This window comes from Lagopus muta, chromosome 16 (genome assembly GCF_023343835.1).
Source record: "Lagopus muta isolate bLagMut1 chromosome 16, bLagMut1 primary, whole genome shotgun sequence".
NCBI classification, from domain to species: Eukaryota; Metazoa; Chordata; class Aves; order Galliformes; family Phasianidae; genus Lagopus; species Lagopus muta.
In genome coordinates, this window is record NC_064448.1 from 10,286,020 (window position 1) to 10,313,447 (window position 27,428).

Here is a 27,428-nt window from a genome sequence, read left to right on the forward strand (position 1 = left end):
ATCTGCGCTCAGCACTTTGACAGCCTGTGATCTAGTGGTACCACATCCTGCTATTACTGGGGGAAAAAATCCTCCAAACACAATTAACACCTCGTTATGAAGATTACTGTTGCTTCTGGGTGAGAACAGAGGTGCAAAACAGGATGGAGACTGCTCGGCAAACGGGAAATATTTCTCGTCAATGTTCTCCTCGCTCCCTGTGCTGGAGGAGCACGGCCAAAAGGAACAGTTCAGTGCAGCACAAACCGAGTTCTGCTTTTGTGTGATATGACTGTCCACCAGGCTCATTTGCCAGTAAAAGTATTACTGTATTCTTGCAGGGCTGTCCATTACTGGATCCCCTGAGAAGTCCCATCCAGGTGATAGACCTGCTCCAAGCTGCTGCTTCAGGAGAACATCCAAGTTTTGCAAGTTTTGCTCATCCCAAATCCAAAATACCAAATCCTGGGTCCACCAGCTGTCCCACAGACAAACAGTGCAACTGAGATCAGGATCCAGGCAACCTGTGCCCCAGCCAGGCTGCCCATGTGCTTCTCACACGCTCTCAGTCACAGACAAGGCTGTAAATAATGTATTTAATAACCCCTTTTTTTTCTTATAAGTACATTATTTCGTGGATAAAGAACAAGCTTGATAATTCAGAGAACATGTTTGCAAATAATCTGTTCCATTAATTTCCAGCACGTTTCCTGAATACATTATTTAGTGATTTTCTAACAACCACTTATACATGAAGGCAATCACTGCTCACCCAGGCATGACATCACCACGTCTCCAAAGCAGGGGCCAGAACTTCCCCATGATGGGAAAATATTCAATAGCACAAGGTTCCTGCCCTCCCTCCCACCCCCCCCATCCTCAGGGGGTATAAAACTTAAACTGCCACATCCCCTTTGTGTGTGTTGGTGCAAAGCAGCAAAGAGGGTGGGTAAGGAATCTCTGCAGGTGAATTGGGCTGAGGGGCTGAGAGCCCTGGGAGTGGGAATGGTGCTGAACCCATGGGAGGAACTGGAAGGAGCTCTCCAGCATGGAGACACAAGATACCATGGTGACATCCCATGGCCCACGCTGCTGGGGATGCCAACAAGGGGATGGCCTCAGCTGGGTCCCCCTGGGTGCTGCTTCTGCAAGGTGGTCATGGAGAAGGTCTGAAGCTGCTGCTGGTGGAAACAGTGCACAGGAGTATGAAGTCCTTGTGCGTGCCAGCCAAAGCTATCCCCGTGGGGATCAAGAGGAGAAGTCTCTCCAGTGTGATGCTATCCATCCATCTGAATTTCATGGAATCACAGAGTCCTTTAGCTTGGAAAAGACATTCAAGATCACATCCAAGCAACAGCCTGACCTGGAGTTTTCTTCCCGTTTCAGTTTTTACTTTTTAATCCCAAGGATGCTGTCAGGAAGACAGAGCCATAATCCACAGTTAAAATCTTCTAAGAGAGTAATTAACTCAATAGCAGGGCTTGCTGAACACTTCCCAGGGTCACGTATTGCAGGGGACCCTGGACACACTCTGCAGGTCACCTCTGGCCATGGAGCTGCTTTCCAGCAGTGCAGCTCCGTGCTCAGGGGGACCATCCCTTGCCCCACAAAGCTGTCCCATAGGATTTGGGAAGAGCAGATGGATTCGCTAGAAGCAGCGATCTGGTTTTGTGCAAACAGCCTTAGGGATAAACAGAAGTTATGACATGTTTTATGTCTTAACTCAGACAGAAAGGCTCAGTCGCCTTTTGAGAAGATTTTGAACTGCTGAGATGGACAGAAGTCCTCTCCGTGAGCTCTGCTCCTGCAGACCTTGTGGCATTTCTGGTATTTCTCCCAAAGCTGTAGGGATGCCAGACAACCAGAAGTCACTCCTCAGAAAACACAGTGGATACAACATCCATTTGCACTCCCTGCATAACAGAGGACAACGTCAAAAAGAAAACAAAACAAACAAAACACCCCACAAATAAAAAAATGGGATTCAAAAAAAGGAGCAAAAAGGAAAAAGGAGTACAGGAGATGGCCCTTCTACCATCAAGAAGACTTGTACTGAAATGCACCCTGTTGGGACCCATTGCCCCACGGCCTTTCCTGGCTCCTGCATATGACTGAAGCCCTGCTGCACAGTGCAGTTCACTTTGTGAATGCTGTGTTAATGTTTCTCCTGGCTCTTTGCAGATATTTTAGACATTGCATTCACATCAAGCAATAGACTCAACTGTAACTACAGGTTTCCATGTTTTATTGCGTGGAACATTAAAAAAGAAGGGGAAGAAGAAGAAAAAAAAGAAATAATTTGAGAACACAAACACAAAGTGGGAAGAATACAAAGAAAGATCATCCTGGTGGTATTAAACTCTGTGAAAAGAAAAGCTGGCAGCATCAGAAAGAGTTGATTCCCCAAGTGCTGGTCCCACATCTGCACAAACCACATCACATCAACACACCTGCAGGGAGCTACCCACTGCCTGAGCCCAGCTCAGTACCCAAATATTGCTGCGATTATTGTGCTGGTCTGTGATAAATGTCTTGTAAGAGTCACTGATGATGGGGAACACTGCCACTCAGGGAAAAAAACAATACTTCTGTGACTGAATATTGGTTGGGGAACTCTGTGAGTCTGTAAATCCAGCTCTCCTGGATCAACGTGAGACAGGGACAGCACCTCCTGCCCATCAGCTGCCCGCCAGCAAAACAGAACTGCACTGCAGAGAGGAAACTCCGGGAGCAGCAAGGTTTGCAGCAACTGTGCTGCATCACATAAACTGTTACCAGAAGGCGCCGTCTGTTATCTGCTTGTCTTTAAATAGAGGGAATGTGAACACTTTTAAAAGAGGTGCAAAAAGCTCGAATGATGCTTTATGCACAAAACTAATTGCAGGAGGAAGCAGAAAAGAGAAACTCAACTCTGAGAGAGCATGGTCTCCAGCCACGAGAGCCAGATGTGGTGACTCCTGCTCTGCCTCACCAAGAAGCAGCCTTTCTCATATTGTCACTAGCTAATAGAAGCATAGATGCTATTCCAGCACAAACTGCAGACGTGCAAAAACCAACATAAGTGCAGAATTAAAGCTATTCAACTTCGGAGAGTGTTTATTTAGTCTGCAGCAGCAACCTTAACCTGTGCTTCCATGCAGCCTGCACTGTGAAGTCCGTGCTGTTGGATTATTGCACTGCATTAAGGGCTAGTGAGAGCTGCTCCGTCCAGCAGCGTGCTGTCCTGCTGGGCTGCTGCCTGACGGATAACAGGCACCTGAGAGATTCCTTTCTTTCCTTTCACCATGGAGAGAGCTGACTGCTGGAGTGAACAATGCCATGTTTAACAGGGTTTGGCTCTGCCCAGCCTGCAGTGCCACCACCACAGATTCCTACCTCCAGCCTCCATTTAATCCTGGTAATGGGAGGGATTTGGGCCATTGAAACCACTTCCTCCCAAAACACATAACCCAGTGGTTTTAAAACCACAAGCAACGCACGACCCCATTACAGGCTTAATTTTTTCCACTGGGATTACAAGCTGACTCTGGGGAGCTTGATCAATGGAGTCCTGAGGTTTGATCAATAAATGTCACCGATAATGCACTGCATTACAGCCATGCTGCCCATTCATCAACTTCAGTAACTGCAGCCACCCAAAGGCAGAGGCACTGGAGCAGCAGCCGAAGGCGTGGGGTGGCCTGAAGGTGGCCTGGGACACCCCAGCCCCACAGCAGCTCCTCCTCAGCACTGATGACACTGACCTCGTTTGATGGACACAACGGGGCAGCAGCAAACACCACCATTAGGTTCTTCAAAAACAAGTGAACCACACAGCAAAGCCAGGAGGTGAGGGGAAGCAGGAGGAAGGCAGAGCACAGACAACATGCACCCTCCCGAGGGCTCACAGTTCATTAGGACATTGCTGTCTCCTCCATACTCGTGGCACGCCGTGGCTGTCACACATTGCTGCTCTTCTCCCTGCCTCCTGCAGAACAGGAGCAGCAGTGGGACACCTCCACCCTCCACAGTCTCAGCTGCTCCCACTGCAGCCCAGCCACGGGCAGGACCATGCCTTGCAATGACCCAAAGCCTTCCTACAATCTTCCAAGACCAAAGCATTTTGTTTCCAGGTTTTCTCCCAGACTCAGCAAACCTGTCTTGTTCCAGTTCTACAGAACACAGCAAATCAACCTTGGGATTCCACTGACACCCACCATTGTTTTTGTTTAAAAACTTAGGGTTGTGTATAGGAGGTGACCAGCAAAACCTTTTACCACTTTTGCAGACATGTTTTCCTGGAACAGACAGCATTTCTGAAGTACCCATCAGGGCACTGAGGAGGACGGGATGGGAGAAGCAGGGCTGCAACAATGCACTGAGTTTGCAGGGACTGAGCATCACCACACTTGCAATTCCCTGAGATTCAGGAAACGAAGATGAAATACATTATCTGGGAAGAAAGGGTTACTTTTCAATCGAAAATTAACGCACTGAATTCTGAATTAACATGTGGGATAATTAAAACCATCTTTCCAATGAATTTATTATAGAATATACAAAGCTAATTATAAATTCTCTGTTGCTTAATCCCTTGCAGTTTGCTAATGCGGCGTTGAAATCTCTTTGGCCACACTTGTTTAAATTATTCATTAGACACAGCAACAGTTGTGAACTGTAATTTAAATTGGCATCTCATGAATATTCAATTAATACAATAAACACCAGAATGTTTTACAGCACACTGCTCAATAGTTTGTGCTCGAGCCCGTGTTTACACATTTTTATTAACTCTTTATAAAGGTGTTTCCTATCTATGTCGCTGATTACAATGAGAATAAGAAGTCCCACTCATAAATATTTGTCTCATCATCTTAAGAGAGACAATGCAATTAGGCAAAGCTTCCAAACTCATCATTAACATTGGGTGCACAGCCATTCCTCTCCATGTGCACATCTCTGCCCTCACCCAGCCAGGCTGGGTGCCACCCATGGGTGCCCCGTGCCACACTCCTCACGGACGGTAGGAATGGAGAGAGAAATGTAAATATTTACTCCCAGAGCTTGGGCCAGAGTTAGAAAATAAAACATCTGGAAATAGGCTCCCTGTGTGCGGTAGCCTGATGGCACTCTCATCTTACAATGGGGAGTTTTTAGCAGCAGCACTAAAAAATAATTATCGAATGGCTGTATAATTCAGTGTGTTTTTCTATTTTAAGATGGAACTTTTTCATTTCAAAGCAAGGCCCTGCTCTGAGGAAAGGCTGTAAAATGGCATCATGGGGTGCTGCAGCTGTGCTCATCACCAGCACCAAGTCACACTGCCTCGGTTTGGAAATTAAAATATTTCCCCCAGCTGCCAGCCCTGCCAATGAGGGTCAGTGATGTGAAGGCAGAGGGAGTAGAGAAGCAGCAGCAGCAATTCGGGACTTCAAAATATTTGCTTGGGCAAATCCTTGGTACTGGAATGCTCCAGAGCCCCGCTGCATGCACCAGGGTGCTGTGCCAGGCAGAGCAGATGCCCATTCCTTGGCACAGAAACCGAGCCATGCTGCTCGATGGAAAGGCAGCTTCTGCAGCCAATCTTAGAGAGCTTTGCTTCCAGAGAAACAAGCAGCCAGGACATGGACACAGCAAAGCCAGTGTGCTTGCTCAGCAGTACCTCTACAGCAAAACAATGTAGTTCTAAAGTTCTTACTGATCAAGGCATTTTAATTGGCTTGGGGGCTTTTAGGCTCAGAGTTGTGGACAGTCACTTCCATACATGCCTCTGCATGTTTCAGGCAAGTGGAAGGCACTCACAGACACCTGCAGTGCTTTGCATCCTTGGACCTTTGCCGCTGGGGACAGAACTGGTGCCTGCAGCCCATGGCCTCACTGGCAAATCCTTGTTGAGAGCTGCCGCCTGGGGCCAATCAGCCCCTGATAAAAGACTTCAGGCAACGACATAATGTTACATCTGATGCTTTTTGAAAAGTACAGCTTCATCATGGGGCCCAGCATTCATTGCTTGGCGTTTGCTCGTTGGTATCTGCATCTGATTTCTGAAGACTGTTTCCTCTATTCCACTGTGTGCATGGCAGCAGCCAGCATCTCCACTGTGAACTTTATATTCCTTTTCATTTTCTTCTATTTCCCCATGGCAGAAAGCCGGTTTGACATCTCTCAATTACAGCGCGGTGGCTGGCAGCCCTCTGCTCACCCCGGCCTTTATTCCCAGTGACAGAACACACGCGACTGCCACGCTCCTGTTGTGATGCTCAGCTCCAGATCCACCCCCTGAGCTGGCGGAGGGCCGCACCGCCCCACGAATTAGTGAGCGATCCCTCCGTGAGAACCGCATGGGGCTTTCAGGAGCAATCAGTGCATTTCTGTTGGTGTTCCTTCAAGCTGTTTCTCATGTACCGCAGCTGGCGTCTTGTTTCAACTTTGTGGTAGAACAGAGAAAATCATGACACTTTGTACTGCTAATGCCTTTCTTTTTTTGATCTGTGAATAATTTTCTCCGCCGCTGCGGCAGCTCGCCCAGAATACCAAATGCATGCAACTGCGCCAGCTCAGCTCTGACGCCAGCCGTGTGCTGCTGTGATGTCAGTGTGTGACTCAGCCTCACTCCCTTTCTGCTCCTGGATCCGGTTCTGCCTCTGGGAAGGGCTGTATTGCCAGAGCCCGTGTGAGCTCTGCAATCTGCATTCACACCTCTGGAAGCCGCTCTTGGTTTCATTCAGCTGGGAGCTGCTTCTCCCCGAAGCCCTGAGGACCGCAGTAGGACACTAGTGTAGCACACCCAGAGAGGTGGCTCCCAGTGAGCCCTTTGCTTCTGCAGGATTCCAGCCTCACAGGGCAAAACAAACATATCCTTTGAGGATCCAGGTCCCTGGGATTGATGCAAAGTGCCAAACATCCCTTTCTCCCCCATGGCTGCACTTGGATGGACCCGTTCACACCAGTGATGACATCAGCTGAGATGTTCTCCACTTTTTCTAATTCCCTGGCAGCTTTCAATGTGCTTCTGGGCCTCTGCTAAATAACTGGAAAAATCAACATCTGTGCAATTGCAGACATGTGGACTAATGCATCTGAGCTCCTCAAAACACCACAGAGATGCTCATTCCATCCCAAGGCTCAGACAGGTCCTTTGAGTCACACTGCAGAAGAGCATCTGCCTCTTCCCTGCCAAAGCCAGCCAGGTGACTGCTTCAGTCCTGGAGAGCAGCTTCCACCTGGCTACCACCCCACAAAGCTGCCTTATTCAAGTCGGCATTTCCTACATTTGCAATGTTTTAAACAAAGAGGTTGGGCTCATCATTTAGTAGTTCTTATGCTTATGACTCAACTCTGCACAACTCAGTACCTGGCAACCATACTGATGGCTACAGATAAAAAAAATGTGGTTTTTTTTTTTTCACATATATGTATTTCTTTATCCAAAGGACTCTGTAAACTAATGTCTCTCAAAGACTTTCCTTAACACTCTTGTCAGATCTCCTGCACCAAGCTGCAGGATCAGCTTCCCACTGCCCCAAAATAGAAAAAATTCACAGCCCTGGCCCCAAATGAAGGGGCTCAGGGAGACAAGCCATGAAGGAGCCCCTGGATGGAAGCCCTGAGCCCCAGCTCCTCCCAGTAGTGCCACCAGACAGGCTATGCACCAAGCTTTTTTTCCCAGAAGCTGATTATAAGCCCATAAATAAGACATGCTCACATCTCACCTGTTTCATGGCACTGCTGGCTGCCCTACTTCACAATCAGTTTGGAGAGGTTGGGAAGTCTGCTCTGCTCATGTTAAATACTTGCACTTCTACCCAGAAAGAAGCTAGAAAAAGGTTTATTGGAGGAAATATTAAACCCAGCCTTCCTTGAGCTAATGCTGTTTCCCATAGCTTCAGTTCTCAGCTCTTGACAAGACTGACACATCTTTGTGAGAGTGAGAATGGAGCTCATGAGGTCTGGTTGCAATATGTATTGATTTTAATGATCCATGCTTTTTAAATTACAGTAGAATACGTACTACAAAGGAGCCATCTTACCACAGCAATAACTGTAGTTATTCATCTAATTTTTCCTCTGTGAACCCTAAATGTAAGCTCCAACTGAAGTCCAGTTATTATTATTTGTGGTGCACATGGCATCTGAGTGTGACAAGCAATCAAAGGGGTATTAAAACATTACTGGCCACTTCCTCACACCTCTTTATTGTCATCCTATGGCCAACTTCCCATACAAAACAAGCACTACAAACATGCAGATACAATGGGACATGATTTAAAACCCCTACGAGGACTCTACTCATGTTTCCTCTGTGTGTCCCCACACTCTTGCAAGGACAGCTGATGGAGTGCAGCATCACACTGAGGACAAAAGAGCAAAAATCTGGTTGTGATAACCAAATCCTTTGACCATTCATGGGCAAGAGTAAAAATCCACATGAAATTGATGGGCACTCCCACTTCCAGAGAAGTGCAGCATTTCCCAGTGAATGGCTCCAATAAATCAGCATGGCTGAGCTGCTGTTGGCTGAACTAAATTCACTGTACTGTGTACGGCTTTTCTACTTCACTGAGAAGGCAAGGCAAAAAGGAATGAGGCAAACTGTCACTCAGGAGAATTCCAGCTTCACTCGCTCATTATAGATCACGAAATCCAAATTTTCAAAGGGACTTCATTGTAGTCCTGGATTTTTGTCCCAAAGCACAAAAGCAAAAGGCAGGATTTCTGTAGGCAGCTGTTTTTCTGTGCAAACCTAAAGATGTTAACACACACCAGGAAGGTTCACACAAGCCATTCCTGCAGGATGAGGCTTGGATGTGCAGCTCTCTGCGATCCCAGAAGATCCAGTTTTTCCCCTCTTAATTCTGGGGAAATTCACAGCAGAGAAGTTTTGTTAGGTCACATCTCACCTCTGGGACTGTGAGAAGCCAGAGTAAAAATGCATTCTAAAAATGCCCCTTGGTAGACCTTGCCCAGCTCCACACGAAATACCTTCCTCAGCCAGCCTGACCACACAGCTCTAAACTACAAAATAAATATTCGCTAGGATAGCAGAGGAAATGTTTACAGCACCATGCTGCTTAGCCACACATGGACACATCCCATAAATCAGCAGTGATACTGCTCTTCCACTTGGCATTAATACAACACCCTCATCAGGGTGTAATACTCTGTGCTGAACTTTGGCTCCTATCCCTTCAGGAATTGGATTTCTGCCTTGTAAAACAGCATGGCAGAACCACAGATGCTAAATTACAAAAGAAGGAAGTTCCAAATCCGCTGTGCCCCGCGTGGGACAGAGATCTCTGTAATCCTCCTTACAAATTCCCTAACACGATCTGTATGGGTTCCAGCACAGCCAGTACTCCAGCAGCTCGGTCATTTGTAAAAGGATTAAAAAAATCTTTTCCATCCTATCTGGGCTCCACTGTTGGGAATTCATCCTTGGGGCAAGTCGTGCTTAGATGCTCCATAAATGCTGTAAAGCATCCACTGCTGCAAGCATCCACTGCCCATCACAGAGGGGCTGAATTTGGCTGGGCAATGGGCAGCCACTGAGGCAGCAGCAAGCTCCAGGAGTACAAATCCCATCATGAAATGTGACCTTAAGAAGGAATGGATTTTCCACCTGAGAGAACTTTGCCAACGCTACCAATAGACCTAAACCAGCCGCCTGTGGGGCTGACCATGGCCTTGCCCTATCTCTTGGGGTAGGGCAGGGACTTCCCATCCCACCACATCTACTAAGACAGAGAAATCAGAGCAAGCCCTTGGATTTTGTAAGGGATCAGCTGGGAAAGGAATGCATCCTATCTATTTTGCTTTCACCCCTGCTTCCCTCTCTCCCAAACTGGATGTCCTCAGTTCAGCTCAACATAAACATGAAGTTAGAGAACTCATCTTGAAAGGAAAGCGATTTCCCTGCAGGTGAGAGCACAGCCTCCTCCCTCAGATTAATGCTAACCAGATGGCCAGCTGTCTGCAGTTGGTTCCTAAAAAACACAGGCTGAAATAATCAGAGAGCCTCTAGGACAGACAGAGAAAACTGACAGAGAACTGGAAACAAGCCATGAAAGAGCCCAGCCTGCGAGGAACTTGAAGCTGTGTGCAAGACTGCCTCCAGCACAGGGCAGAAGACCTTTGTGATACAGCAGGTGGGCTGGTGCTGGCAGATGGATGCTTTGTGTTAGGAACACGAGATCCATAGCTGGAGCTCAACTCCTGCAGAGACCACTTCTGCACATGCAAACCTGAACATGCACCTTTAGGAGGTGGCTGGCAGAAGCTGGTGCATCCTCATGGGCTGGAAGAGAGCAGGGGGAACAGACCTCAAAGGTTTAATTGGGAACATGCTCAAATCTCCATCCCCACATCGTCAGGATAAAAAGAGCCCTGGCTTTGGATGCAGAGGAAGCAATTCAGAGCTGCCTGGTGGTGTTCCAAGGAAAGGAAAGCAGTTAGCACTGCTTCAGCCATCAGTTCTATCAACAGTTTACAACAACTCAATAGGAGTTAAGTGTTACCTCTAGCCCAGAACAGACATGGGCCAATTCCATCCTTCCTCACATGGGGCACACTATGTGTTGGATGGGACTTGGTGCTCTCACAGCTCAGATCAATTCCAGCTAGATATCAGTTTCAGGTTTACCACATGTAACAACTTTCTCCTCTTTTTCTACTCGTCCACAGTTTTACATCTACTACAGCAACCCCCCATGGTTTTGGTATCCCAACAAGCATTTAAAAAATGTCTCTTTGGTGCATCATTTTTGGGCAGGGAGTCCCAAAATTTCTATAGACCTGAGCAGGAAAAAAAAAAAAAATTGCTTTCCATTGCTCTTGATTTCCAAATCTCAATTCCTGTGAAGCTTCTTTGCTCTTATGAGATGTTCCCAATTCATCTCCTCTGGCACGCTTCCTCTATGCACTTATCTCTATGCAGTTAACAACACTGAGCTCCCTTAGAAATACTGTAGTCCACTTTCCTCCTATGTCTAAATCTCTCCAAACTTTGTTTCTCCTGTTCCAAATATGTTTCATTCCTTTGTGCCACCCACAAATTTCGTCCCACACTGCCTACATACAGCATTGTTACTAACAATGCATAAACCCAATGCATCCAGGGCCACAGCAATGCTTTGAGAGCCTCCCACAAACCAAGGTGCACAAGGATCCCCAAGAGCTCCTCCTTTCAACTTTGATCCAGACAACAACATCATACATGGTGAGCTGGGCAAAACATGCTCCTTCTCTACAGAGACCATCCTGGATCAGGCCAGCCACTCCCTGATTGGCCCCACTCTTTGTTATTCCCTTTTCTTGCTGCAACACCTCAATTCACCCCAAATCCACCCATTTTTGTCTCTGCCACTGCACAGAGCAGCCACTCCACGCACCGCAGCATCCCCCAATGTTTACAGCTGCCTCGTGCTGCTTACAGGACGTCTCGATCTATAATGAGAAATGCCCACTGCAAGGAGATAAGTGTGAAGTATAACACCAACAATTTCCATGGATGTTGAGGAATTGCAGCAATACACTCCTTCCCTCGCACAGCCGGTCAGAGAGACCAAACAATTTCCACGGTGTAAAAGGAGAGTTTGTAATGGGATTCTGCAGAGCTGAGAGACGAATCGAACCGCCAGGCAGAGCATTACAGAACGCTTTCCAGCCAGCAGAGCCAAAGTGAAACACTCGGACATATAACATTACCAACTGGCTCGCTGCCATGCATCAGATGCACGAACATTTTTCTCTTTCTGTGACAAGCTGCATCTGTAGCAATCATTATAATTTCTCTTGACACTGCATCCCACACCTCTTCGCCGAGGCAGCTCTCCAGCAGTATTCCTCATTTAAAAGGTAACTTTGATTTTTCCTGGGCTGTGGGGTTGAGAACTGTTTCAGCTGCAGCAGCAAGGCAGATGGGAGGGATGCCAGGAGATGCGTTTTTCAGAGTTCAGCCCTCTGCATCTTCTGGACCCATACAGATTCACATCCCATTGGTTGAGAATCAGGATGGAGAATGGGAAATCTGGTTCAAGATTCCCATTTCTGTTACTTGTTCTCCACCATCATTGCAAACCTGACATGTGGAAAGAACTCCTACTACAAGGCTGGGGCTACCATACACCTTTACCAGTAGAGGAAATCTTACCACCAATTAGAAACCCTCTCCCTTCCCTCGAGCTGAGCCACGTGGCTGGTGGAGCTCTTTGATTTTTCTGCACAACAAAGCCAGTTCCAGCCTATTATTTTTATTGTAAGCACTTTCTGTTACTTGCCTCTAAAAATGGCTCCCATTTTAATAATAAAATAGACTTAGTCAACATGTACACACCTACAGAAGTGAATAGTCACCGTAACTTCTCTGTCTGAAACAAAAGCTGTGGAAATTTCCATCCTTTTGTGCTCTCCTGCCCCGGGTGTGCAGTCAGCAGCCTCCAAAACGGGCAGGGTTGTTTGTGAATGGAACTTCTGGAAAGGTACTGAGAGCCACTTAGCACAGCACAGCTTGGACTGGGAGTGCTTCTCAAAGGCACATGAATCCTCTCTTATGACAATGAAGATCCGAGGCAATGAGTAATTGCCAGAGCAGGATAATGCAACCCGGTAACATGCAAAGAGGAGGCAAATGACAGCAAGGAGATAAGTATGGTGGATCTGGTGGATAAGGGTAATTAAAAAGGGGCTGCAACATTGATCAAAATGGTCAGAATGGAGTGCAAGGAGCTGACAGACATGCTACTTTGCTGGGATAACTGACAGCACGGTTTGTCCTGCAGCCAAAGTGCTGCTGGTTAAAGCTGGCAGGAATCATTCTTCTCTCAGCTTCCTGATGCACTTCAGAGTGACTTTATGTTGCACAGGGAAGTGGGTTATAGATGCATATGGGAACATGAAAAAGGCAGTGTCTTTTGCATGTCACAAAGCACAGCACAGAAAAGGCAGCAGGCAGGGTGAATATAGATAAAGCCCCACTGGGATGGAGCTAGCCAGGCCCTTTGGCAAGGCCACATCCCTGAGTCATGCCATCACCAGGCAGGTGACAATAAAAGCTTGGCTTTGATTTACATCCCCACGTTGCCACAAGTGATGGAGCACGATGCAGGACAGGGTGCATAGCCGTGTCTGGGGGATTTTCACTGCTGGAAATCACCACATCTTCCTGTGCATGGCCCGAACAATGAGTTCTTATACATCCTACGCCATTGGTTCATGTGCAGGAAATTAGTGCAACTCAATTAGTGCAATCAAATGGGTGCAACTCAATCAGTGTAACCAAATACAGGGCTTGGTTAGCAGCAAGCCCCTGGAAACATATAGCTCTGATTTTACTTCTTGCTCCCAAAAGGGTCCAAACAGGACCTGAAAGCTTCACACCAAAGACCAATATTTAAGCAGAGATGATCGGATACCGTTTATCTCACTCTGCAATTAAAGGCATGATGCTTTACAATGTCCCGCTTAAGTTTGCATGGGCAAAGGTAAATCTGACATATTCTGATTGTTCAGCCTTTGTATTTTTATCTGATATTTACTTTTTTACATCATTTCCTACTCTTTTTGGAGTAGGGGGGAAGGAGACGGCAGATATGATTCAAGCACAGCACAGGAGAGGGAAGAGATGGTTCCCAAGCACAGCAGAGCCCATGGGGCTCCAAGCACATCCTGGCTCTTGGGACCGAGGTGACAGATCCTCCAGGAGGAGGTGGGAATTGGCCATGTTCAGGCACTCTTTTCCTAGAGCCCCTACCAGACTCCTAGGAAACCCTCTTCTGAATTTCCAGATCCAGGGGGAAAATGTCATCACTGGGAGGCAGACAACCCAAATCCACAGGGTAAAACCAGGCTAAGCCACAGGAATCCATCTGCATGTCTGTGTGTGCAGAGATGAACACGTTCTAAGATCAGAATCAGTTCTCAAAAAAGGCCCATCCCACATCTTTAGCATATTTGCTCTGCACACTCCCAGTTACTCGCTATTGTTCTCAAAACCCCCTTCACGCTGTATTATTTTATCTGCGTCTGTAACACGCAGATTTTATTTTCCGCTATATTTTTAATTTATATCATCTTTTATTTATACTACTGTCTTTTATGAAACCCCAAATTTCAAAACTGACATGAGCATTGCACACACAAAGTAGGCTTCTTATTATCAACATGGCAAAGGAGACAAAAAATGACAGGAATAAATCTCGGATTTTATGTCGCCGAGACGTTCTGCGACGTAAGTGACATTTCTCAGCAATACAAATTGTACATTAAAAGATAATTTTCAGAACATGATACCAGCGATGGAGTGCAGCACCATTACGCAAAGTAATACTGAAGCAGCGCTTTAGCAAATGCTGTTTTTATGTCGTGCTGGTTTGGCACCAAGATTGCAGTGGGTCTTGCGAGTGGATTGAGGAGTGATTAAGTTTACTGTGCACAAAAGCCAGTTATTTGGCAACCTGTCAGTGCAGCGTAATTGATATTTTAATTACACTACTAATACACATGCTGTTCACAACGAGCCTCCTCGGTGGTGTTGCACAAGCTGCATGTTTACTGCGCTGATGATTGTTCCTGAGAAGTTTGCATTTAAAAATCAGTAAAATTTTAAATGGCCATAAAAGCAAAGCAAATTGTTTTGCAACTGCTTAATGGCCGGCTGTGTGCAACGTGAGGAGAGCAGGAGGACTGCCACCAGGCACGGGGCCTGGGGACAACGCTCCCATGGGGCCATTGTGGCCGATGGGGTGACTCCAAGCGGTGGGGCTGCCAACGGTACTGAGCAGCCCGAGGGGAGAGGGAAAAGGTGAGCAGGGTGTGTTGCTATGGGATGGGGAAAAGGTTCCCCACGTGGTGCAGAGGCACTGCTGGATTGATCTGATTTAGACGGTGACAGCCCTGCCTGTGGCGGGGGGTTGGAATGAGATGATCTTCAAGGTCCGTTCCAACCTAAGCCATTCTGTGAATCTATAATTCTATAACCATGGCTGTTACAGCAGATTGGGATCAGACCTGCTGCAGCTCTGGCCAAGTGATGAGCAGGAGGAGATGGGCTAACAGTATGCAGAACAAAAGCAAAGGAGAGAAGAGGCGTCACTGCAGGCACACACACGCACAATGTGAGCCTCTTCCTGCTCTGGATAGAAGCACACCTTAATACTTTCCTCCATCCCCTGGTTGTGGGACAGAAGAAAAAGGACAGACACGAGTGTGTGGTAGTAACTCTAGCATATGGCAGGAAGGATGGATGGGGAAGAAGAAATCTAGATAGAGAGCAACCAGCACTGTGCTTCTGCAGGCTGAGGTCCCCCAGCACATCTCTGCCTGTTACCTTGCTCCTAAGTGATATTCTTCTATACTGGGTAGGGAGTTTTTCAAGGCAGAGGTATCTCTTCCCTTAGGCTTTGTACCCTGTGGCTCTGGCCCAGGGATGTGCAATTTTATTGTTATTTTAACAGCACACAACACTGACAATAGCAAAGGTAATTTACAGGGAATACCCAGGAAAATCTGCTAGGTGATACCTAGGAGCAGATGCCGACATTCCACGCAGCTCATCCCTTGCTGTGCCAGGTAGCGTTTGTCACAGCTCGGCAAGAATCTGGCACTGGCTGGGGGAAGGCCTGAGGTTCAGGAAGATCATTCCTTCTGTTGCTACGATCCCAGGGAACATCAAGCACTGCGTGCATATTGCTAGTCTCAGAGCCTTCCTCTGTACAGAGACCTTAAAGGGGATCTGGGGCAGAGATGTGCAGACCATAAGCACAGCTGGGGAGCAGAGATCATGCCAGGAGGAAGCTGTGGGAGGAAAGCCAAGCAGATTCCATGTGAGATCCCCAGTCCTAGCAGGAGAAGGTTAATGTGTTCAGAGCTGGTAGGCAAAGGTGGCACCTTGTCTCCTCCCTGGAGTCAATCTCCTGTTACCAACCAAAACGCAAATCTACTCTGTTCTCAGCTGTCACAACATACCCACAAACAGCCTATCTCTTATTTCTCTTATCACAGAGATGGGATACCCAGGGGTGAACCTGAGGTCCAACCACACAATCACCCTAGAAGCAACTCAGTTAATCATGTTTGCTGCATGCCCAGCCCTGCTGCTGTCTGAGCACTGGCACAGATAGGACATGGTGCAATCAATTGGAGCTCTCCTGCTCACCTGGCCTGGATCACGGAGCAGCTGCAGCAGCTGCGAGCAAAGAGCTCAGGCTGGTTTTCAGGATGACGAGAAGTCCCAGGGATGCTCTCCCATAAAGGAGGAGCTACGTCCCCATAGAGACCACCAGCTCTGCACCCAGCACCACGCATGGCCAGAAACAGCACGTCTGCTCTCTGCAAACACACAGGGCTCAGCCACAGCTGCTAGAACTTCCCCGAGTAACTACCAGACCGTGCCCCTTCCTGCTCTTAAAAACACACACAAACAATTTGCTCTTTGATTGGGAATCTTGTCAGACCTGGAGCGAAACGTTACTAGCAATGGGGCTGGGGGGGGCATGGAGGGAAGGGGCTTCCAAACGAAATGCCAGCAGACATCAGAGCCAGCAGCATGTGTGGGTGTAGCTAAATTAAGCTCACGAGGAGGTGGGGCAAACGCCTTAAACAAGTTTGCGAAGGTAAAATAACGTTCATTAAAAATAGAAAAACAACTGAAAAAATATCCTTTGTATTCAACTTTGCACTCGTACATCATAATGTTCCAGTAAAAGCCCATTTTCCCTTGAGATAATAAAAGAATTGAATTTTTCCTTATCGGTCATCTATTTTTCTAGCTAAAGCTATTACTCCCTCTCTGCGGTTGCTAGGCAACAAGAAATATTAATAGCAGCTTTTATTAGCTTAGCTTTAGCAGTGGAGTACCAGAATGAGAAAATGGAAAACATAAATGTGTTACATAAATCTTTCAACCTTTCAGGGTTTGTGTTAGTCTCTGTTTTCATAATGATTTATTGAAGTGATGGTTCATTTATGAGAAAAAGGAGTGTGAAATAAGAAAACGGAACATTACCCTGAAGGACTGTTTGAAAATAAATAATTATAGGAGGTGAAGAAAAGCTGTTTAAAACCATTTTTCTGAGTTTTATAAAATTTAAAAAGACATATTTCTTTCATTTATTGCCTCTGAGAAAAACACTAGCAGGGAATTGCAAACAGGGCTCTGTTTAATACAAAGAGCCCTTCACGTACGGCTGTGTTATTGCTATTTTCCACCAAGGCTTGTGTTTGGAGTTCAGCTTTTAAATAGTGAACTGTTAGTAAGCAGAAAGGCAAATGAGTCGAAACCTGAAGCATGGGAGTGCCAGGACACAGGGGTCTGCTAACCCTTTGCTCCCAGTGACATGGTGACATGGTGCCAGCCCACGCTCAGGACATTGCTGGAAACACAGTTGTTTCTAATATCTTATTTCACCAGGCAATGATTTAGAATTATTGCAATATTCATGCACTGGAAGTATTTGCCAACAACATGTAAGTAGCACTGCCTGCTGGAGCATCTCTGTCACCTACGGAGCTGCAGCTCTGTGCATATCCAGCCCAGTGCCCTCACCATGTTCCCACAGCTGAGGCCATACTGGAGCTACTCAGACAAACAGAGATCCTGCTGCCCTCATGTGACTCAGGCTCCAGTCAAAAAGATGGGAAGAATGGGAGGTGAAGAGAAACCCACAGCACTGGCCAGGGAGATGCTCTTGCCAGCTGCCTGCATGCAGGAGCCAGTGCTGGAACAGGTTATACAACTGCAGAATCATTAATGTTGGAAAGACCACCACTAAGATGACGTCCATGCATCAACCCATCACCACCCTGCCTACAGCACAGTGCCACTCACCGCCACATCCAACCTCTTCTTGAAAGCCTCCAGGGATGGTGACTCCATCACCTCGCTCAGGGTCTTCTGCTGGCCACCAGCGAGTTGTTTGTCCTCAGAGACCTCCACCATCCTCGTGGCCCAGGCAGGCACACAACCCTGGCTCTGAGAGGTGGCTGCTTTTCATTTCCATTTCTCACTTGAAGGTAGGTGTGTTACAGCTGAAGTTTTGCTTGGTTTTGTGTTTTATTTTTCTTTCTTTTTTTCCCTTTCTTTCTATTCCGTAGAAAAGCCCCATAGTGCTAGATAACAGCAGTCTGGTTTCCAAACCCAACCTACCCAAAGCCAGCCAACCAACTCCAGACATTTCAGGGCTGCGTTTGTCCTTGCTGCTCTGATTCCTCCTGCCTTTAACCTCTCCTCCCTGGAGGGAACACCCAGGAAATTATAATTAAATACAGTAACCCAGTGCATACAGGTTCCAGACCTAACCAGAAATTTGACATCTTTCACACTGTGAACATGCTTCTCACCACTGGTGATTTTGAACATTTTTCAGATGATCTGGATTTCCTCAAACTGAAATGAAACACTTCCAGGATATTTCTGGAGCCTTTTTCTATTTTTTTTTTACATTTTTTTTTCACTCAAGCTGATGCACCAGCTTTCTGATAGCAGAAAAAATTCATCACCTGGAGCTGAAGGGATAGTTTCTTTCCAACCTCTCCATCTCTCCTTCTCTTCCCAGTAAGAGGAAGGGAGGGACTATAGGACAGCATTTGCTGCAACCTCCTCCAGAAGAGCTGAAAAGTGAGGGAAGCTGATTTTGGGTACCTTTTTTACAGCCATAACCAGTGCAAACATCAAGAAATAAAGTCAAGTAGATCTCCCATCATGAGAAGCACCAGGGAGCGGAGATGCGTGGAAAGTTGCCAGTCTCTCCAGTCAAACTATCATACTGATGATAAAGTCAGTGCTTGCTCCTAACAGCTGCCACTTGGGGTGTCCAAAATGACATTTCCCCCAGCAAAAGTACACAGCTGTGCCATAGTTCTACCCAACAGAGAAGGGCGCAGCACCCCGGACTGGGCACCATCCCGCTGATGAGCAGAGACACGCCACTATCTAATATGTACAGAAATATATTTGCACTGTGCTGGAGATTCGTGGGCTCTGACCTTGATCACCCTTTCTTTCTGTCAAATAAGTTCTGCCAAATCCCTTCTGAAATCTCATTTATTCACAGCAGCTCCTTCTCCCAGCAGCATCCCACCTTGCTGCCTGTCCCTAGCTGTACCCGGCGCTTCCCAGCTCTCACCCATCAGACCCCCATGAGGGCTCAACAGCCACCTGCTGACACCAAAAAGCTGAGAGGATGCTCACAGTGGGCAAAGTTATTCCCTTTATGTGAAGAATAGGTCTTTCTTCCTCTCTTATTTCCCTAAGTATTCACCATTTCTAAGTGAAAATCACATCTTTCCTGTTTTCTTTCCCTCCAACCATTCCTCCTCTTTCTCCACAGCAAAAAAAAACAAACCAAACCAAAACAAAACAGATGGCAAGAGAGAATAATCTGTCCTGCTAAGATTTTTTCAACTGTTTCATTTGCCCAGCACAACTACAACATGCCTTCCCCAAGGCTTCACCTTCACTCTCTAGCTCTCATCCCATTGTGGGTTTCCTGCAGCTGCTTTAAACCTGCTCTGATCTAGGTCTTCACCTGCATCATGGCAACAACAATTGCCTCCCTTGCAGAGGCACAGAGAGGCTAAACTCAATGTATGGACAATGCTGGGACATTTTTGGACTCTTTTTGGAAGTGCAAGCAGGTAAGTCCCTTCCTTGTTTGTGGATGCCTCATCCCTGCAGGCATTCAAGGCCAGGCTGGATGTGGCTCTGGGCAGCCTGGTCTGCTGGTTGGTGACCCTGCACACAGCAGGGGGTTGGAACTGGATGAGCACTGTGCTCCTTTTCAGCCCAGGCCATTCTATCATTCTATAATTCAAAGATTCCTTTATCAAATCCTTTCGTGCTGCAACTCCCACCTGAACGTGATGAACTTTTGGGCAGGTTTAGGGAAGGTTGCACATGGCACAGTGACAGGCAGCAAGGCCTGAAGTATCTTCACGGTGCCTCACCCAGAGAGCTGAGGCTCAGTGGGATGTGGGCAGGTGATGTCAGTGACACAGGCTTAAAAATCTGCTCGTTTTCTTGTATTTAATTACTGTACATGCCTTGCTCCTAATAGTAATTAGTGAACACGTGCTACAATCCTGCCACAGTGGAGCTATACTGGAGTGAGGGGAACTCAGCGTGGGCATCCAAAACCACAGCTGGACAGGAAAAAATAGGGCTGGGAGCTGTTTCTGTAGCTCAGGTCTGACAGCATGGAAAAAAGGCTTTGGCCAGAGGGGAGGGCAGGATTTAATTTCAACTCGACACTGCAACACCATTCGCGCCCTGATCTACTTCCCTTACTGCTGGGACCTTTGAAGATGTATTGCAGACCCGGAGGTTTCCACTCAAAACTAAGCACTTTCAATTCACTATCGGCTGGAAAATTCAGGGTTCACTGGATTTTTTATTTCAGTGGTAAGGGGCAAACAAATCTTAATCTCTCTATTCTATGTTTACAGCCCACTAAGCCCCCTTCTTATCTTCTCCGGTTCAGCCCTGATTTATTGTCACCACGCTGCATTTGTAAAACAGTACCATAAAATAAGAAAGAGAACATTTCCCAAGGACTACTCCAAAATAAATTGTTTCAGACGTACAGAAGCTGTTTAATAAATCCCACTATTCTTGTTTCTTTAGGTATTTTAGAAAGTGATTTATAAGTGCAATATCACCCCTCAAAAATGAGACAATCAACACAGGATAAAATTATTGTGTTATGAAAATAAGGGTCAGGAAAAAGGGTTGCACTTTAAATTAAACTAGGGAAAAATATTTCATCTGAAATTGACTCTTTTTGTCTCAGAAATGAATGTTTTAATCACCTAAGAACCTAAAAGCTAACACACAGACCTAAGTAATATTTAATTTCATAGAAATATGCTCGTGTTCAATATTGATAGGCAGAAGATGACGTTTTTCTTAAACACACTAACCAGGCAACTTGGAGATGCACCGAGACTTTACAAAGCCTTGGGATTTTCCTAGCCTAAGAGATAATATCCCATTTAAATATTTAAATATCTGTCTTTCAGACCATTATCTATTCAAGCAATCGACACCAAATGCTGTCTAGCTAGAGCAGTTGCAGACTTGCAGGCAATGCTAATAAAGTAAAATTAACTCTGTTTGATATTGATGCCTTCTAACAGCACCCATGAAAATCAATGATCTTAGAGAGAAACAATGTAGGAAACTAACCATAGGGCCAAATGTGCTAAAGAAGAAAATATTACATAGCTCCAGTGTTAACAGCACTGCCAAAAAACAGGAGAAAACCCTTCTTCAATGCTGCTGCTGCAGAAGCATCTTAAGGCCTAATTAGTCCCAAAGTTTCTTCCCAGAGCTGCCTTTATTTCATTATCCCTGTGTTGTTTATTCCTACATAAGCATCATTTGAAACTTTGCAAGGTATCACCTTACCACCCTGTGAGCCAAAAGGCAACTTAAGCTTGCAAGTGCAGGCAGGGATCTTGTTCTCCTGGAAATCAAGAGGAAAGCTCTCCCTCCGTGGGGCAGCCGTGCTCCTCCTGCCAATGCCACACACCACGGGGTGGCAAGAAGGAGGCTCAATCCCCATCCCCGGTGCAAACACCCCATTAAATGTATAACATCTCAATCAAATCATAGCACAATGTACAGAAATGGCTTTAACGGAAGGTAGAAAGAGGAGAAAGTCACTGACCGTGGGTAGCTGGCTGGAGAGGAGATGCCCGTCCTGACTCAACATGTTGGAGACCATGATGGCTGGCAGGTCCATGTTCTGGTAGGGGTAGGCGGGTATCAGGCTGTTTGGAGGCAGGCTGTGGCACAGGGAGTGATATCCAGCTTCGTGGTCCACCAAGTGCAGGAGTGAAGGGTCAGGGAGGTTGGGAGGTGTGATGGGTGGGATTTCATAGTCTTCATTATTCTCATTCTGACTATTATACGTCTAAAACATGAAAAAGACATTTCACAATGCGTCACTGCCTTGTCCCTTCAGCAAATAAAAGTGATTGCTTGTGTAAGAAATACAAAAGCACGATCCCAGTGAAAATGTTCTTGTTTTAACAGAAAAAATAGCTCCAGGCCCAGCTGTCAGCTAGTCATAACCGAGTAGGGGCCAGGTAATGGGCAGTGCACCATCCACTGCAGAACACTGCATGTTCTTGAAAGCCTCCAGTGCTGCTGGAGCACTGCTCACTGCCCCTCCATCCCTGCTGCAACCCTTCACCAGGTTATAAACGCCTCTAAAGAGAGAAAGCCTGACAGTGCCCCACACTGAGGTTTGTCCTTCCTTACATTCTCATACAGATCTAGTTTGGATTAGCATGCCCTCATCTCCGTACCAATATTCCCCATGAATGTGCAGAGAAGCTGCTTCTTTTGTTTCCCATGCTTTCTGCTGGTTTGTATAAAATTAAGCATTCCAATTTGTATGGAAAAAAAAAAGATATTATTACACCGATGTGAGTGTTTTTATATCAGACAAAAACGTATTTGCTTCATAAAGCAAGTGTAAATCTATCCAAAATTATTAATTATGAAAGCAGAATATAATGAGTCTCTGGCAGAGGAGGCTTACTCTAAAGATCTACTGTTTCACTTATTATTATAGTATATGAAATTCTGATTAGCCATAGCATTACACACATGGATTTTAAGCTAAATTTCTCAGATCACCTAGTTTCATGGTTGGATTTTGACTTAATACTCAATTTAAGAGCAAAACCCCAGGCGTGTGCAAAACTAGTTGAACATTTCAGGCTTTATTAATCCATTGCCCCAGAGCTCACACTTGGGTTCATGCTCTTCACCACCCCCAGACTGCAGGGAGAAAACCCTTAATAAAATAAAATAAAATTAAAAATATATACATTTTTAATCAGAGCTCAGAATCCAGTAGGAGAAGCAGCTAAGCGGAAATCCACCTCTTGTCTCCTCTCATCCCATCACAAAAACAGAGCAGAGCACATATGCTGCACATCCCACCCAATTACTCACATTTGCGTGAAATTCCCACTAGCTTTGGAGAAACACGAGTACACCAGAAATATAAGGAGACCGAGCTGAGCTAGCTCTGTATCAACAGTTATTGTTCAGGGGAAATTCAAGCCCAGTTGTTTTTCCAGCCAGCTTCTGTCTAGCAGTGGCATTGTGCTAGCAAGGTAGGGGGATGAGAGGCTGCACACAAAAGCAGACAGATCCCATTTAATGCGTCTAGCAGTTAAGTTTTCATTTGAGCTACACTCTTCAAGGTATATAAATTCTTCTCCAGCTATTTAAGAGGATTTCACTCCGCGCTTTATGGAAAGGGATTTAAATAAATCATTGCACAGCAAACTTGTTCCTCCAACTGGTTTATTTTGGTATCAGGTATATAAGAAAGTGGCTTTTCTGCGCTTAACTAAATTATGTAAAACCCACTCAAAGTTTCCTAAAGCTCTCTTCAAAACTACGAGTTGCTGGTGCTGCTGCAAAGCAGCTCACGGAAGGGCTTTGAGGTGGTTTTGCCCCCGCTCCCCCTGCACATTCTTTGCTCTGTGCTATTCAGCCCGGGAGAAAAAAGCCCTGTGTAACTCACACAGCCCTCTGAAGAGCTACAGTATTGTGCAGACCTATCAAAATCACAATCAAAGCCGTACGCAATCAAAATCAGATTAGACAATATCCAATCAACATAATCAGCCTCGGCGCCTGCCAGCTTTTATACCGCGTCGCAGAGAACTATTTTCCAAAACAGGCCGCCCTTATTCTATATGTGTTTTAAATAGATGGCTAGAGATATAGGGAAGGGAGAAGAAGCAGTGTGGGAAGGAGGGGAGAAGGGGGGTTATTGTGGCACACTGTTGGCATGGCCATGGGGATGCATCCATGCCCACGGAGGGTGGGCTCACACGTGTGCACAAAAGCCATCATCCCCAATCTCCTGCCAGCAGCACCCCATGTGCCTTCCCACCACGGCCCGGGCTGCGTGGTGGATTCTGTTTTCTATTCTTATGTTAATTTGAATTAAATTAAACAGCCAATTATACGTTATAAGGATACATTACAAATTAGATTAGCGAGCTGGCCTGAACCCATTCCTCCCACCAGGAATCCCAAGCCAGGCGCAGGGAAGCTCTCCCAGCTGAAAGGCCGCCCGCTGCGGAGCGCACAACGAGCGCGGGAGATCTGGGATTTTCTGCTCTCAAGCAGATGACGGTTGTTTGATTACACATTATTCCCTTTCAAATTAAAACACTGACATCGGCTGAAACAACAAGCCTACCCGTGCCAGGCCTCTCCAGCTCAGCGCTGCCCTGTGCTCCCTGTGAAGAGCCGCAGCCGCCATGAGCCCTGCCCTCAGCCTGCCCTGCTCTGGGCACAGCAAACACAGCCACCTCAGCTGCTCAGAAGCAAGGCTCTGGCGGCCCACGACCCCTGATGCTTTCTGACAGAAGGAGACGTGTTAACGCACCCAAAAACCCCTCACAGGATTCACAGGCAGCCCACATGAGGCTCGCAGGGAGGGACGCTGCGGCTGGCAGTGCCCTGTGTGGAAATGGAGCCGAAGCAAGAGCTTTACAGAGATAAAGCCGGTTCTTCTGCTTGTCTCCAGCGTCCCTCCATGATGGGATGCCTGAATTTTAACACTAAAATTGGATGTTCTTCCGTATGCCCAGATAAGGATCAGAACTAAAAGGGTATCAAGCTGCAGACATCTTCTCCAAATGCCTTCTCCTACTGAAAACTGTGTGGGCCAAGGAGGGAAGCGAGTAGTTCTCACCCTAGAATGTCAGCAGCTGGCAATCAGCAAACTGGAAGTAGAATCATAGAACCACAAAGGTAGGAAAAGAGCTCTAAGAGCATCCAGTCCAACCCAAGCCACCCCTCCTTGCCCAGTGACCACGTCCCTCAGTGCCACATCTCCACGGTTCTGAGCACCTCCAGGACGGTGACTGCACCGGGCAGCTCTGCCACTGCATCCCTGCTCTTCTGAAGAAGAAAGTTCTCCTGATCTCCAATCTGAACCTCCCCTGACACAGCTTTGGGGCCTTTACCTCTCCTCCCATCACTGTTACATGGGAGAAGAGGCCGAGGCCCACCACACTACAATCTCCTTTCAGGGAACTGTAGAGTGATAAGGTCTCTCCTGGGCATCCTCTTCTCCACACTGAACAACCCCCATTCCCTCAGCTGCTCGAACGTTTCCACCGCCAGCACCCATTACAGCTGTAACACAATGCAAGCTCCTGCAACAAGGAACACACCTTGCTACTGCTCCAGAGTGGGGCAGACACAACCGTACTTTGCTCCGCTCCATCAGTGTGCTGCAGACAGGAGAAAGGTTTGGGAAGCAGCCTATTCCTGCACCATTTAGGGTCCATCTGCCCACCTCTGCACTGTGCACCTCCAGCATCCAGCTGCCTGAGTCTAAGGGATATCCAGGTATTTGAACACCACCCAGATCTCGAAGGGCTGGCTGGGAGCCAGCCAAAGCCATAATCACTACCTTATCGTGAATGACACCAAGAATCCACCATGCAGGTAGCTTGAGGGAGCTGTAAGTGCTGTGCACATTAAGCCTTTGGCTTTCTCCTGCCTTTCCCCTCTTGGATGAGGAGGGAAATACTGCCTTTCTTTAAAAAACACTCTACAGCTGGCCAGCACCACTTCTCCCTTGCACATTGCTATTAATCATTGAAGACATGACTTGACCAAGGACCTGGGAACTGCTCTCCTCAGATGCATGGCAAACATCCAGTGACCCCAATTCTCCACTGAGTCATGCTCCGTGTGATTATCCATGAGGATCCAAGAGCTGCAGCCAAGCACTGATTCAGAGAAAATATTATTCACAGTGGAAAGGATGGGGATTTGCAGCATTATTGCAGGTAAATATTTGCCCTGTCAAATAACACTCAACAGTAAACACAAGGCTAAGAAAGAAAATTTATACCCAGTAAGGTACAAAGAAAATATGTCGACTGATGTGATTCATCCCACCCTAATCATCCGTGTGACACAAAACACCATGGACTCTCCCACCCCTCACCTGCTAACAAAGCTGTTCCTGCAGCTAACATGAGAGCTTATTGCCGTAGGAACGTGACCCTCTGGGAATTTCAGACATCAGATAGGGCTAAACAAACAAAAAGCAGGCTGGGAAATCTGCAGAGTGAATAAAACATTGCTATTTGTGAACAAGTGCAACCAAGGGCTACCACAGCAGACACCAACAAAGCCTGTGCTCCTGTTTGCATGGAGAGCATGGAGTGCTGAAACCACAGGGGCAGCAAGGTTGGTTCAGGTGGCAGGAGAAGGTGGAAGGCACCTGGATGTTGCAAACCCCAAAGAAGCGCTCCAGTTCCAGCAAGGACCACAGCACAGTGCTCACCGTGGGGCTGCCAAAGGCTGCGCTCCCACTGGTGCCTTCCAAAGGCCCGTGCCAAGCCTTGAAGCAGCGCTGATATTCCACATCAGCAGCTCTGGGGCTTAGCAATGGAAATCGATTTGCCTCATCTCTGCACGTGGAGATCCTGCCTGTGAATAGCGGGACCAATGAATTACTTGGGTACTGTTGGAGGAATACTGTAAATAAGTACTTATTAACAGCCAGCCACATACTGTCTACAAATTGTTTTAGATGTTCTCCCAGCTCCTTTTACACTCATTTTCACATGCTCAAGTTTTTGACTGAGGGAATGCAGTTGAAAAGGGAAAAATGAGTCCTTGTACAAACGTAAACATGAGCTGGAAGTGTGTGCACAACCTCCAGCAGCAGGCAGACATGCCAGGAACCCAGCAGGATGGCAGGCAGCCCCATGACCAGCAGCAAACTGGGCTCTACCTGCCTGCTGAGACTTCTGTGCTCCTTTCCTTCCTGCAGTATAGGATTTAAATCCCAAGCGAATGCTGGTTCACCCAAAGAGCAATCAATCAACCTGTTTAATGTTCTCCAAGTTTCTCATCATTTCCTCCTATTGTTGCTTTGATGCATGTTCTGCATGCTATGGTGAACCCTAGAAGACAGCCAGTGTCCACCACAGTGCTGCTGGACGTCATTGCCCTGGAATGGAGCTGGAGATTTACTTCCCCATCTTACCTGCCCTTTGTCCCCGTGCTGTAAACACTTCTGAATGGTTCAATCCTTCAATCCCTTCTGAATGGTTTAAACCAAATTTGACAGTGAAAAGAAGCCCTTTATACAAGTTTCATAAAGCCGAATGTGCACAGAAAGGAGATACCAGGGTCCTAAACATTCACTTTTGCCCTGCAAACCTTGGATCTCCTTGGCTAGCTGCTATTTGAGTGAAGGGATTGCCACAATTGGGTGCCATGTTGCTAAGCAGGATGAAAAATGCAGGGAACTGGCCATGAGTATTCATATCTTACACTCAGTTTTTACATCACCCAAGCTGTGGTTGACTTGCATCACTACCTCACCACAAAAAAAAAAAAAAGCTAAAAATAATGGAATTCTACGAACAATTTATAGCAAAAGAAATCAGCCCTATTGTAGGCTTTAAAAAAG

At 46.7% G+C, this 27,428-nt stretch overlaps 1 protein-coding gene across 2 annotated transcripts in view; it reads right to left on the reverse strand.

Annotated features, from left to right (window-relative positions):
* TOX2 (TOX high mobility group box family member 2) overlaps positions 1-27,428 on the reverse strand; it is a 113,008-nt gene that overhangs the window by 28,524 nt on the left and 57,056 nt on the right. For both annotated transcript variants that reach the window (XM_048963543.1, XM_048963544.1), the window contains exon 3: positions 21,618-21,863. In XM_048963543.1, the coding sequence (XP_048819500.1) occupies positions 21,618-21,863 (246 nt within the window). The remainder of the gene's footprint in view (positions 1-21,617; positions 21,864-27,428) is intronic.